Source organism: Colossoma macropomum, unplaced genomic scaffold (assembly GCF_904425465.1).
Source record: "Colossoma macropomum unplaced genomic scaffold, Colossoma_macropomum, whole genome shotgun sequence".
Classification (NCBI taxonomy): Eukaryota; Metazoa; Chordata; class Actinopteri; order Characiformes; family Serrasalmidae; genus Colossoma; species Colossoma macropomum.
In genome coordinates this window covers 3778460-3792955 of record NW_023494785.1, presented here as the reverse complement: position 1 = coordinate 3792955, position 14496 = coordinate 3778460, and the positions used below count along the sequence as shown (strand labels likewise).

Below are 14496 nucleotides of genomic sequence, written 5' to 3'. Positions count from 1 at the left end.
TGTGGGCCGTTGGAAACTCCTGCCATAGAAGAACCACTTTTGGAGGAATCATTTTTATACTGAAATCACAATTTGAAAGAGTGCAATTTTCAAATCACAAGACCTGAAATTTTATTATATAATACACCATCAACAAGTTTTAAATGGAAAAAATTGAACCTAATATCACAGTTTGTGAACTGCCTGTTGGATCAATCAGAAGCAACAAAACACCCCTATTCTGTATATGTGACATCACAACTATCGCAACTAACTGACGCATTCTTCAAACTTCATATTGTAAAAAGTAAAAATTCTGGTCTTCTTGCCCAAAAAAACAGGCCTAGAAATTATTTACAGAAAATAACTGCATTTAAAATGCAATCGCAGTGTTCGTAGATATTTTCCCTAAATCGTTCAGCCCTATTTGGTTCCATAAATAACCTTTCAATGGTTCTTTCGCAAATGAAGCACCTTTTGAAAGTTTAAAGAACCTCCATATATTGCAAATGTTAAGAAAACCTTTACTGGGATAGAACCTTTCCACTGTGTGAAGAATCTTTAAACTTAAGATTCTCTTTATTAAATATGGTTGAAAAATGGTTCAAGAATCATCCAGACAGTGGGGAGTTCAGAAAAACTTACAGGAGGTCCGTCAGAACCAGGTAACCCAGGCAACCCCGATCGACCATGAGGACCCTGTGAGAGAGAGAGAGAATGCTTAGGTACAGAAGTGAACACCATGAAATCATTTTATCACTCGTAGCTCATTGAAACACTGAACAGAAAGTGTGTGGAAAGTGCAGATTCTGAACTTTACATATGTGTTTGTAAACAGAAGAGGAAAAAATGGATCATAATTTGAATTTGACAAAAAATATTGTAAAGTCTTGTTTTGTGGAAGAAATTAAACATCTTTACACTTGTGCAATATTCTTTATTATTTTACTACATCAAATCAGTTGGAAAAGCTGTCTCCAGTTTAAATGGCACAGCAAAATGACCAATTACAGCAGAAACGGGTTTCCGAAGGTTATGAGTGCCGAGTATGATTCAGTGTTTTCACTTTAAAAAGTTAGTAACTTTGTTGACTTACAATTCGAGTTCACTGAACTCCTAATAGTAAATTTAGGCTGGCTTTATACGGTGAAACTATCATGCAACTTTAGTTGCTTATAACATACATGAAACTAAATTGCTCTGTAACGTAAAGCACCCTGCAACTCATTTGAAACGCCACAGCTGTAAGCATCTCAACCTCAACCGTGTGGAACAAGTTTCATGAAACAGCCATGAAGTTTCATGAAGTTTCATGAAACATCAGTTAGTCACATTGTCACGTCGAACAACATATTTTCAAACAACTGATTTCACTGTATCAACAGAATAAGGACTAAAAGAGAAGAAATCTGGTTGAAAAGAAGACCAGCTGCACAGGACTTATGTTGCATAAACATTTCACAGTGTAAGGCCAGCCTAACAGAATGATAATCTACACTGTATCTGCAGCTAAAGCTGTACTGTATACACACAGTTCCTTCTGAGTCCTGATTCTGATAAACCTTTCACCTTCAGTATTTTCAGTGTTTTGTTGTAACTCCACATAACTGATCAACAAACTGATCAACATAAGGAAAAAGACTCTGCTATAATGTAGCCGTAGTGTAGCCGTGCTGCTGGACAGTAGGGCTGCAGGAGAGAGGGATGATGAAATAAAAGACACAGAGGAATGACAGAACTTACTTTTTCTCCCGGTGGTCCGATGGGGCCTTGAGGTCCAGGCAGCCCCTGCAGGAGAAAGAGAGAGAGAGAGAGAGAGAGAGAGAGAGAGAGAGAGAGAGAGAAACAGCCTGAAGCTCAGTCTGAGTACGTACAGGAGGCAGTGAGAGCTTTTACTGAGGGCTAATAATGCCCTTATTGTGTCCCTGTTCAGGTCAGTGAATGTGCAGGTGGGCGGTTGGGGGAGGGTTACAGAGAGAATGTGTGTATGTGGGTCTATATAATAATACATAATTAATATTTAATTAATAATGAATAATCATTTACAGCATGTTTAGAGTACACGTGCATTTACACAGAGTCTCTCTTGTGTTTGTATTCAGCCCTTTTGTGAGTATCAAATGTTCTCAGTAATGCTTTCCTTTAGAGTCTCTTAAGTTCTAGATATTAACCAGGTACGTTTGAGGTATACATTTTTAACTTCTGGGTAGTTATTTTGGGTAAAATAATGGCGAGTTCCAAAACAGTATAGCTAAATTACACTGAAATGCCCAACAGGTTCTATGTATCAGTTGGGTTCGAAAGTACTAGATAATAATTTTGGGTAACATGATGCTGAGATCCATAACAGTCCAATTTACACTGAAAAGCCCAACATGTTCTAGATATTAACTTGGTAATTGTAAGGAACATACTCCAAAGTACTAGGTGATTATTTTGGGTAACATGATGATAAGTTCCAGAACAGTCTGGCTAAATTTTACTGAAAAGCACAACACATTCTAGATATTAACCAGGTAAGTGTGAGGAACAAACTCCAAAATAGGTAATTATTTTGGGGAACATGATAGTAAGTTCCAAAACTGTAACTAAATTTCACTGAAAAGCACAACAGGTTCTAGATATTAACAACATAATTATTAGGAACAAACTCCAAAGTACTAGGTAATTATTTTGAGGAACATGATAGTAAGTTCCAAAACTGTAACTAAATTTCACTGAAAAGCACAACAGGTTCTAGATATTAACAACATAATTGTTAGGAACAAACTCCAAAGTACTAGGTAATTATTTTGGGGAACATGATAGTAAATTCCAAAACAGTAACTAAATTTCGCTGAAGAAAAGACAGAGTACTAGATAATTTGTGTTAAATTCTATGAAGTATTTAGTCAGTCTAGCTAATTTACACTGAAAAGCCACATGTTTAAGCAGTGGTGTAAATAAGTATCCAGAGACATCAGAGCTTTACAGACTATGTACCTGTTTATTAGCTATAAACTGAAGTGAATCTGTGCTGTAAATGAAGGCAGTGATTCTTACGGTGGTTTAATTGAGTCATTAACATTTATCAGAGATTTTCTTATTTACTTTCCTGTTTAAACATACAATATTAAGTGTGAGTAAGTTTGTACTGACCACCTTATTACTCCAAATAATGATCAATTTACGTGATCTTTTACTATATCTAGAACCTGTTTGACATCTTAGTGCAATTTAGTTATACTGTTTTGGAAACTCACCATAATTTTACCCAAAATAATTATCTAGTACTTTGGAGTTTGTACCTCACACTTACCTGGTTAACACCTAGAACTTGTAAAGTAAATCATTACCATGTTCTCATGATCACAGGAAAACCTGCACCGTTTTGTAGGAGTGATCTGGCTGGACCTCACAAGAACAAACTTTTTTCACAAATGACTTTTGCCTTTTGGTTATTGAGGTTATATAAAGGGGAATTCCACCAGACCTTCAAAATTTCGGCATAATTAAATCAATCAATAAGATGTGAAGTCATTCAGAGTGGTTTGGTGTAAAATGTTCTGTTCTAGGAAAACTTTTCCACTCCGAATTGTGGTTCAGTGGTAGTGATAGGAACCAGACGTCCGAAGAGTTCAGTGGCTCTAACCACACAGAGAGTTATTAAATGAAATGGCTGTGGATCCACAGTCTGATGTCTGAGACGTTGGATTACAATAGTTTTGAGAAGGTTTTGTATTCTTCAAAAAGTCATTTAAGGTAGATTTGGGGCGTTTTAAGGCAAAATTGTCCCCAAATAGCTATTTTATGATCATCAACATTCCATATAAATACTTAGAAGACTCGTGTAGGCTCACTGGTGGTTCTGGATAGTAAATAAAATGTCTATATTTGTGTTGTAGTCATGGCGACCCCTGGTTCCTATCACCACCACTGCAAATGAACCACTCCACATCAAACCACTCTGAATGACTTTGTTTAAATTCAGAAATTGAACTACGGAGCATTTTTGTAAAATTTATGATCCTCTTTTTAGGACTAGTTTTAGTTTTAGGCCTAGCATTAATCAGCTATGAATGGAAGTCCTCACATATACAGTAATACAAGCATGTGTGTGTAGGCACATGTGTTTACTCTGTGAATGTGAGTGTGCTGCAGTAATCTGACCCCAGTGCTGAGTTGTGGTCAGAGCTGGAATGACTGTATGAATGAGATTCTTTCAGACTCTTCGTTTCCCTCACCGGCACAAATATTCTAAACCAGCGCCTCACTGAGGGACAACCTGAATTCCACTGATCCAGAAATGACGGCCAGTAAGAGCCCAAACCGCAGCCCAAACCATGGCTATTTCTCTAGTGATGCACACCGGACAAGAATTCACCAAAATGAATATCGTCGGAAAACACAGTAAATGTGACAGAATTAATAGGTTACTGTTAAGTTCCACCACAGAAGGGCTTCGCTGTATTTCTTTTCAATTACTTGGCAAAATTGGCCTACAAGAACTTTTGCTGCTTAATTATACAAAAAGTTATATATTTTATATATTAAGTTATATACTTGTATTTTGCATACACATATATATATATATATATATATATATATGTATATATATATATAGACATAGGCCTTCCTTTGAAATTTTATAGCAAATGGGAAAAAATATTATAATATTACTGTGAACGATGCAAAAAGAACTGGGCTGAAAAATGCCTTAATCAGTAAATCTCAAAAGTCTATGTGAAATCCCAGATAGTGAGCATATCTCGGTCCGCTGGCTTGATAAGGTCAGCCCCCCGCTGACCGTTTGCCACTGCTGGTCCACCCTCGGACCACTCAAATTACTGTCCTGCATACAAGCTCTAACTAGGTTTTAAGCTCCTTAAACAGATTTTAAATGCATAAAGACTTTTATTTTGGAAAATAAACTAAAAAATATTTCAAACAACTGAGAGGAAAAAAATAATGACTAGGCCTGATACAAAATGACAGAAAATGATAAACTAATTTACAAAGTATTACTAAAGAAAGGAAGGAAGGAAAATAAGTAAATTGGACTGTGAGTAAAAATGAGTGATGATAAGTGGAATTTTGTCTAATATTCTGCTTAACCTCTGGTGGGCCGCCTGGAAAACCCTGAGCAAAACGCCAGTGGACCACCAGCTCTGCCATCAGTGGGCCAACAGTGGCTCACTATCCTCTTGCTATTAGGGCTATATGTATAAATTACATCTTAAAGTCAAACCTAATGAACCAACTATTCATTCAAATCACAGTCTGACAGATAATTTGGCTGTTCCAGCTTACCTGTGTCCCTGGAATGCCCTGCTGGCCAGGTGGGCCTGGTTCTCCTTGAGGTCCCTGAAAAAGTTCAGACATAATCTTTCAGCCTCTTTACTGAAGAAATGCAAACACTGCTGATGCTAAAGTAACACTCTGTGGAGCCTGTTAGCATTTTGCGCTTCACAGACACGAATCATGAAGGAATATTTCAGCAAAAAAGTGCTAAAGGTGAAGGGATAAAGAGGCCGTTAGCATTCTGCTAACTTGTTTCAGCCTGCTTTGTCTCCCATGCTTAGCATTTTTCGAGTGATTAGTTCAGGATTTCAAGTCAGCTTTGTCTTATATGGGAATGTGAGGACAGACTTTGACAGTGAATGTTTATGGAGGAACATGCCTTTATAGTAAAGAACCAGCAGCGCTATCAGTGCAGAACCGTTATCAGCTTGTCGTGTTTGTACAGTCTTCTGTTGTTGTGACAGTCTTGCCCTACTGCTAATATTTAGAGGAGCTCTTTTTGTGTTTTGTTATAAGATTTGACATTTTTTAATCCGCGAGACTTTATCTGAAGAGCCAGTCTGCATACAATGTCTCCTTTCACGGCTGCTAAGTTGCGCTCACAGCATTGCTAAGATTTCTGACCTGAAAGGTGAAAAGACTGACCTTCATTAGCACTTCAACAGAAACCGTTAGAACAACTGATGTTACTCCATTTGGTTAGCAAGCAGTTTAAAGTAAACAGACTGGGCATCAAAGTGGGCTGGGATATATAGCTGATATGTCTCACTGCTGTTAGCCTTAGTGAGGTCAACTAAGGTTCACATGTCACTCGGAAGCAACTTAGCACAGTAAGGAAACACAGCTGACCTTTGAGGAGCTTTAGCAATGGCCTGCCACAGGTTGGTGTCATCCAAACACACCAACAAAGCACAGCTAAATATGTACATTAGCTAAGTGAAACTAGCTACAGGAGACCACCCAGAAGACAGAGAGAGGGTAAGAGGAATGTAAGCCCTTACCATGTTTCCTTTAGGGCCTTGAGGACCGTCCACTCCAGCCACACCCTGTGGACATCCATTGTTCAGAAATTAGCATTGAATTGTCAAAAAATGAGGAAAGAGAAGCAAAAACAGGCTAAATGAAGCACTCACAGGCTGTCCAGGAGGTCCAGGAGGGCCTCTAGGGCCAAGCAAACCTCTTGGGCCCTAAAAAAGAAGCAAAGGTTTTGATTTCAAGCTCAACGTTGATATTAGGGGTGTAAAAATGCATCGATTTCAGAATATTAGAATCAATTCTAACCAATTTTAATGAAAGCTCGGCTACATTGTAAATAAGGGTTTCCCCCAATGGAGTTTATATGAAGGTTGATTGATCGATTGATTGATATTCAGTAAAGTATTCGTTGATTTTTTGGGGTTAAAATAAAATTCTTAGGCTATTCTCAAATGTACAACTCTATATATATGATTTGTATAAGTGTATATACATATATACATCAAATAAAACAGATTTATTAGATATCGATTAGATATATATATCAAATAAAATCTAATCAAATTGAATCATATTTAATGAGATTTGATCGTGCATTATATCATCTCTAACTGTAATCGAATCAAAGCGTTATGCATCCAGATATTGGCTTTATACCAATATTTGATATGGTGTTCCATCTTAACAGGCAGTTGTATAAGCTTACCATTTAGCAACACTGCCCTCTAGAGGAACACCTCTAAAATACAACATGTACATATTATTAACGAAAGCACACACAGCAGCGGTGGGCATACTCACACTCTCTCCAGCCAAGCCCCTTGGGCCGATCTCTCCATCCTCTCCCTATGGGGAACAAAAGGCAGTGCTTTTAGGTCAGCTGAAATCCAAAGTCCAGTATGCAAATGGACATAATGTAAGATTAATGTAAGGAAATTCACACTCAGAAAATACTCACTCTCTGTCCGTCCTCACCAGGAGCACCAGGGGGTCCTGGAGGTCCAGTCTCTCCCTGGTAGAGAAAGAGAAAGAGAGAAAAGTTTGTGTTTTTCACTTGTTTATTTTGGTGGTGAGTTGTGTTCATTCCTGTTCTAATCTCCAGCAGCTCTCTGAATCAGGGACTATGATAAAAGTGTCACATTTACTTGAAATACATAATTTCCACATGAATAAAACAAATTACATCGACTCAATTTTGTCTTTTTAGTTAATTTGGATAAGACACACACATTACAATCAAGCATATTCAAAACCATATTTTCAGTTAATAATATTACCACTAGTTTTTGTCCTTGTAGAACTTTGTATCTCTATTTATTTATGTATTTTTTGGGAATAATTTGAGAATAACAAATCTAAATAGATAAAATCTCATTATATTAACTTCCATTCAAAGTTAAGAGAGGTTTTTTTTTCCTTTTTTCCCTTTTTTCCTAAATTATGGAGATACAATGTTTTCTGACAGTGACAATGTTCTATCTACGGTCGTATGCATAAAGTTTGTTGTGCACATTTTAACACACAATTGCTGACCTTCATACATTGGAAAAATGGCACATTTAATATTTTATGTTGTATTTTATTCCACTACGTTAAAATCAGGAAATAATCCGAAATTTTGCAGAAATCTGTCGTGTTTAAGAGGATGTCTTCACTCATTTTCACTTACAAAATCAACAAAACATGTCATTTGACCGGGGGTGCTCAAACTTTTGCACACGTCTGTATGTGTACATGTGCCATTCTCTTCTGCCTGATGTTTGATTTAATGTTTGCAGTGTCATAAACCTGTTCAGACAACCTGGAAGATTTATCACAATAACACATACAATTCATCATTGTTATCGATCAGTAGATGCTATTATATTTAATATAGATTATGTTTAATATCAGATGCACTCATACTACATTATTACCCTTTCTAATTCAGTATGTCTCAATGTCTATGACATTATGACTTACCCTCACATTTGTTTACAGTGCATTGATCTGATTGGATTACTCACACAGACATATGCAGTGTTCCTATAGTTTCCCTCATAAATGACTGTTATAAAGCAGCTTATTCAGGTAAGAATAACATTTCTCTCTAATTGCTTGATTAAACCAGAGCCATGTTTCTCCAGTGGAACCTGTTTTCTGCTAATCTAGAACACAAAACCCTCCTTATAATGAGATATTCACTTGAAATCATACAGTTGTGACATTTCACTTCATTCCAGGTTAGTTGACTCAGACAAGCTGACAGTGTTTTGTCTGTAATCCGATAAAAGCGTAATTCTCTTGTTTATCCTGGACACAAAGCACCATTGTTCAGGAGCACTGCTGTTAAATGCCATTAGCTACCTCTGCTGTATGTTTTTACTCCTTCCTCTAATTTTTGCCTAAAAATATGCAATCAGAAAGTAAATATTCAGCGGCTCTGTCTGTGGTTGGTGTTATTAATCTGCAGAGAGACTAAAAGCAGTTTATAATGACAAAACCTAGAAAATGCAACGTTGAGCACAAAAAGTTAGTGTTCATTTAAATAAAGATCATTTTTATTGATTTTTAATACTACTGTATTTAGTGTTATAGAAAGGTTTTAACGTTCTGTATCTACAGTTTCAGTCAAAAGTTCGGTCACCTGATCTAATTTAATGAAGTACTGATTAGCCAAACCTGGTACTGGATGATGACTGGACATTTGGGCACCCCTGACCAAAGTACACATTTTGTTGATTTTCTAAGTGAAAATAAGTTAACACATCCTCTACAGAAGCTCACTTAAATATGACATTTTTATGCAGTTTGGAAAAATAAAACATAAAATAAAAAAGGTGCCTTTACTTTTGCACAGGCTACAATTTATATTTAATGTTATCTCAATATGTTAAATTCAGCAAATACACATCTATTTATATAAGATTATACAAAGGCATCAATGACATTTGTGTTAGAAACATGTTTCAAGCCTATGTGAGTATATATAGTGCATATATGCAGTATTAATTATACATTTGTACATAATTGTACATTTGAGCATTTAAGTATATGATCTTGTACATATATACTTCTATATATTTCAGATAAAAATTTCAAGGTTATGAAAGATTCAGGTGTGCGCTCGTGTGTACGTGTGTCAGAACAGACTGAAGCTTCTCTGAAAGTTCGCTGACTGTCTGCTGACCTTAAAAACTCTCTGCTCTGGAGTTTAATTAAGCAGAAGAGAGGCTGGACTCACCCTGTGGCCTTTTTCTCCTGGGAGACCGGGCAGACCGTCAAATCCTCTGTCACCCTACACACACACACACACACACACACACACACACACACAAACAAACCAAAGGGAAAATGTCAGAAAACACCTTCACACTTTGGCCTAGATTAACAACAAAGCTTTTCTCTCTATACAATCAATCCATTTCCTCTCTATGCTGTCATATGAAACCATTATATTCTATTATCATGCCCTTCACAGTGTGTGAACATTTCATGATGATACATCAATAGCTCAGTTTCTACCTTGGCTCCTGACTCTCCAGGCATTCCTCGCGCTCCATCGGCTCCAGGACGACCCTTTGGCACACATCAGACATAACGATCACTCTCAGTCTTAGTTACATTACTTTATTTCTAATGCAGAGGAACCACAGGCCAGTGTATCGCTTACAACAGACCAAGCGCTCAAAAGGTAAAAAACTAAATTATGCAAAGATTTTTGATAATTAACAGCATCTAACTGGATATTACACAGTCAATATACAGAAACCAATCCCCATTAGGCCTAACTGAACACTACGGGCTGCTTTCCCAGGCCCAGATTAGGCCTAAGTCTACACTAAACAGGATTTGTAATGGTGAAGCAGCACTAGAATTACAGTTTAGTGAGAGACTGAAGCTTAATCCATGTCAGAGAAACCACTCAGTATCTCAGTGTGAATGCCAGTGATATATTGTGTGTATATAAACATAATAAGTGAGTAGATGAGCGTGACTGTTAGGAGAAACTGTGGCGTAGATTTTATCATATATACATATATATATCGTTTCTGTTGGGACAAAACCTGTATCTTCATTTTTGTCATTTTTCAGTTTTTGACATAATTAGAAAATACCTGCTTCCCTTTACATAGTGTGTCAATTCCATGATGAATGGACCGATAAAAACAGCCCAAAATGACTTGGAAAAAAGTCTGGTTCCATTGACTTACATTAAAAGTAAAGAAGGTTTTTTCCTTCTCCTGTAAAGTTACCATTTTAGAGATACAGGGTTTGTTTAGACAACAGCGATGTGTGTGTATATATATATATACATATATATATATATATATATATATATATATATATTGTACACACATGATGTTTATATCAGTTTCTCAGGTAAAATATCAGCCTTAAACACTCCAATGGGCTTTTATTTTCAGGGAAGTAATTTGCAAAAATGCATGAAACATGATTTTAATTCATTATAAGATACTGCACCTAAACCGATAACAAAAATAATAAATTTAATTTAAATTTCTGACTGTGACACCACAAAATCCATGAAAAATAATTCTATTTATATTTATAATTATTATAATCAGCCTTACAGAACATCTGACCACCAATGAAGCACTGATAAAAAGTACTTTTATTGTAGAGTAAAATGAAACCGTGTGTTTATTTGCTGTGTCTGGATCTGGTTACAGAAACAGCCGCCGGCGTTACTCTACTTTTATTATGTAAAATGAGTCAGCACATGAACCTGCACAGTGATGAACCTGCTATATAGTTATTAAATATAAGCCCTTTGTTTAATATTCCACACAGTAAATCACTCACCCTCTTTCCAGCTTGCCCCACTTGTCCAGGTGGACCTTGGACACCTCTCGGACCCTGCGGAGGACAGGACACGGCTCATATAGACGGAACGCCACCCCAGAGAGATGTACTTACGGCAGCATTCGGCCATGCGGCAGCACCTTACCTGAGGACCTGGGTCTCCACCTTCACCTTTCAGACCAGAAGGACCAGGAAGACCCTGAGCAGGAAGAGAGACGAGTGGAGGAGAGAGAGAGAGAGAGAGAGAGAGAGAGAAAGAAGACATTAGACACACCAAACAGTACTGTGAAGGTAGGATGGGTGTACTACACTCAAATACACAGCAGGTGGCAGCCTTTCACTGTGTGTGAACTCGCCTCTGTGTCCAAATGTCCGGTCGTCTACAAATGACCTGAATTCTGGTTTCTAAAGTCAGAACTGACACTTAAATGACCTTGTTTACTTATTGTAGTGTACTTTAGTGCAGTGTATAGTCTATGTCTTGGTCACTCGTCCTGTTTTAGGCCAGTAAACCTCAGCCCTGTGTCGTTTGATGCTCCAATTACATGAAGGGATGCTATTTTCCTACGCTGTGTATTATATGGCTGGGTATACAATAAAATTGACTCTTGGTACTTATCCAATGTACAGACATGTTCGATAACCAAGAGATAAGGAGAGTTCCATACAAGATCACTGGCTACTTGTAATCTGATTAGCAAATTCTGCACTGTACAAAAAAGGGACGTTTTTGTTTAAAAAAGATAGATACTTTGAGATAAGGGAACATCAAACATTAAGTTAACCCCAGGTCTTGGATTGGGAACAAGTACGGCACACTCTGTGACCTCTCTAGCGCCCCCCCATGTGACAGGCCTCAAAACCCAAAAGCTTATCCTGCACCGCAGAATAAGCTTAATAACTCAGTTGGCTAATTTGATCTAAGCTGAGGAGACAGCAGCGAACCTGCACCCTGTATGAGGACGAAGATGGCAACGATAGTCTGGACTGTCTTCAGTTACACTTACGAGCATATCCTCCTTTTTTCTGTCCTTTATTTCTCCCCTGAGGTCCACTTATAACTTTTGTGCGGTTTTATGTGCCAAAAATGGTCATAATTCATTTTTACGTGACCATTTTTTAACAGTGCCGGCTGTTTTTATATGTAAACGTTCTATATTCTGATTAGATGCCCTGTATTGTGTCTCATTCAAGAAGCACTCCGGCCTGAAACACTTCTTATAACTTCAGAGCGAATGGACGAGGCTAAACTGCCGTAGGTTGAGTAGGTGCGTATATATAAATATTTTTTTTTCATGACATCACAACGTCATGATTTTGCAGGTTAGTTTCCACATATGGACTGCATGGATTGGAGAGTGGATGGTGCGTCTTTAATTGTACCACTAAACAATGTTTACATACTGAATGAAACTCTTTCATTTAAAAAAGTGTGGAAAATGAGGTTTTCCACAATACGGGCCCTAAGCTGTGTTTAGCCAGCTTACAGCCCGCAAAATTTCAACTGAGGTCATTGTAATCAAGGGTTTCGTCCTGTGGATTTCTGATAGCAATGAAATTTACATTGCTGTTTTACATTAATTAAACCTGGCTATGTTGATCTCTGAAGGGGCGGGCCTTCAGATTGCAGCCCTAATGACGCAAAATAGAGAGAGTACTAATTTTCAAACACATTTTACATCATTAATACATAATTATCTGGGCATAACGATTTACATAATTCTTTCTGACCTAATCTAACCTGATTGAAGCTAAGCAGACCTAAGCAGAGCCAAGCTATGCAGACCCAGCTGTATTCTTCTCCCATACTTTCATACTCCTTGTTAAAGCTGCACTATATATTTTTTGTTTTTGTTGTTGAAACAGAGATTCAGGAGAAAAGGCGCTCTAAAATATGCTGTGAGTCGCCCTGTAAAGCCTGGAATAATCGTTTATAAGTCAGAGGTGTCGAGTTAGTAGTTTTTCAGACCATGTTGTTCGTCCTTACTTATTAACATCACACACAGGATTAAAAAAGAAGGTCTCGCTCGATGTCTAGGTCTCAACATCAACATCAGTTTTCACTGAGTTCTCTTTAAGTTCTCTTTCATTCATCAGATTCATCCACTCTGGGAAGAGGAAGCACAACCCACGTTACGAAACGTTTTTCCGCACATTGGCCCACATTTATCAGACTCCTCACAGTAAGAATCCTGATCTGTGGTCAGCTTACAGCTTTTATTTAACACTGAATAGACCTATATGAACTGATGGTCTTAGATCAGAGTGCATCATATGTGTAAATATGGGCCATTGTGTGCAATTACACATTTCCACCAGAGAGGGCTCCAAATCCCCAAAACTTACAAAGTGTAGCTTCAAAATGCCAAGTCTCTGCTTAACTGCTAACGAATGTTTTTTTCTGCCTTGGTCATTTAAGGGGAATCCTTAGCAAATTTCTAGTGTAACTGCAGCTTATGGTCGTGTATAAGGACTCACTAGTAAAAATGCACGAGTGGCTCCAAAGTCTTATCTCCGTCTTATTTCAGCTTCTCCTCACAGTGCTCACAGGAGCGCCCATAAAAGCCAGAAGAAAGCGAGATATTCCCCGCAGCGCAGACCTGAAGTGGCATCAGCTGTGGTTAAGGCGGAGGATCGCATGACAGCGGCCACAGATGATAGAACGCTGTCTCAGAGGTACAGCGGCCTAAACCAGAAGAGCTGACTCACGATCAGGTCTATTTTTCAGGCTTTTATTACTTGGTGGGAAAAGGCAGCAGGGAGACAGAATGGTCATTAGTAACTGTATCTGACCCCCGAAACGTGCTCCTGTTTAACACAGCAGACACAGAGAGCTCTCTGACTGCAGAGAGGCACTTAGCGACAGCGCAGAACGCTAGACGGATAGAGTTATACACACAGCAGAGCTACACTGCAGACTATTAGCCTCAAAACATGAAGTATGAGCTCAGTGTTAAGTGTGTCTGCTGTGTGAGGAGATTGCTACAGTAATGCATGTAACTGTTGTTATATGGATGTAATGTTATAATTTTATGTACGTTACATACAGCTGTATGCAAAAGTTTTGGCACCCCTGGTCAAATGAGGTTTTGTTGGTTTTCGAAGTGAAAATAAGTTACACATCCGATACAGTGAACACACTTCTGCACATTTTAATGCACTATTACTGTTTTTATTTACTGAATTAGGCATTTTGGGGGAAAAAGTAAAACATGAAATGAGGCCTGAGCAAAAGTTATGGACCATTTTCTATTCTCCGTGTTTTATTATTTTCCAATATGCCCAATTCAGCAAATAGAAACTGTGCAACTGTCCATAATTCGGATGCATTAACTTATTTCCACTTAGAAAACCAACAAAACATGCAAGTTGACCGGGGCATAAAAAATACAGACTATATATATATATATATATATATATATATATATATATATATATATATATATATATATATAT

At 37.7% G+C, this 14496-nt stretch overlaps 1 protein-coding gene across 2 annotated transcripts in view; it reads right to left on the bottom strand.

The window, feature by feature from the left end:
• col11a1a (collagen, type XI, alpha 1a) overlaps positions 1-14496 on the bottom strand; it is a 166563-nt gene that overhangs the window by 90823 nt on the left and 61244 nt on the right. For both annotated transcript variants that reach the window (XM_036581528.1, XM_036581520.1), the window contains 11 exons: positions 11186-11239; positions 11041-11094; positions 9739-9792; positions 9458-9511; positions 7193-7246; positions 7036-7080; positions 6393-6446; positions 6261-6305; positions 5269-5322; positions 1723-1767; positions 625-678 (listed from right to left, as the gene is read on the bottom strand). In XM_036581528.1, coding sequence (XP_036437421.1) covers positions 625-678; positions 1723-1767; positions 5269-5322; positions 6261-6305; positions 6393-6446; positions 7036-7080; positions 7193-7246; positions 9458-9511; positions 9739-9792; positions 11041-11094; positions 11186-11239 — 567 coding nt within the window. The remainder of the gene's footprint in view (positions 1-624; positions 679-1722; positions 1768-5268; positions 5323-6260; positions 6306-6392; positions 6447-7035; positions 7081-7192; positions 7247-9457; positions 9512-9738; positions 9793-11040; positions 11095-11185; positions 11240-14496) is intronic.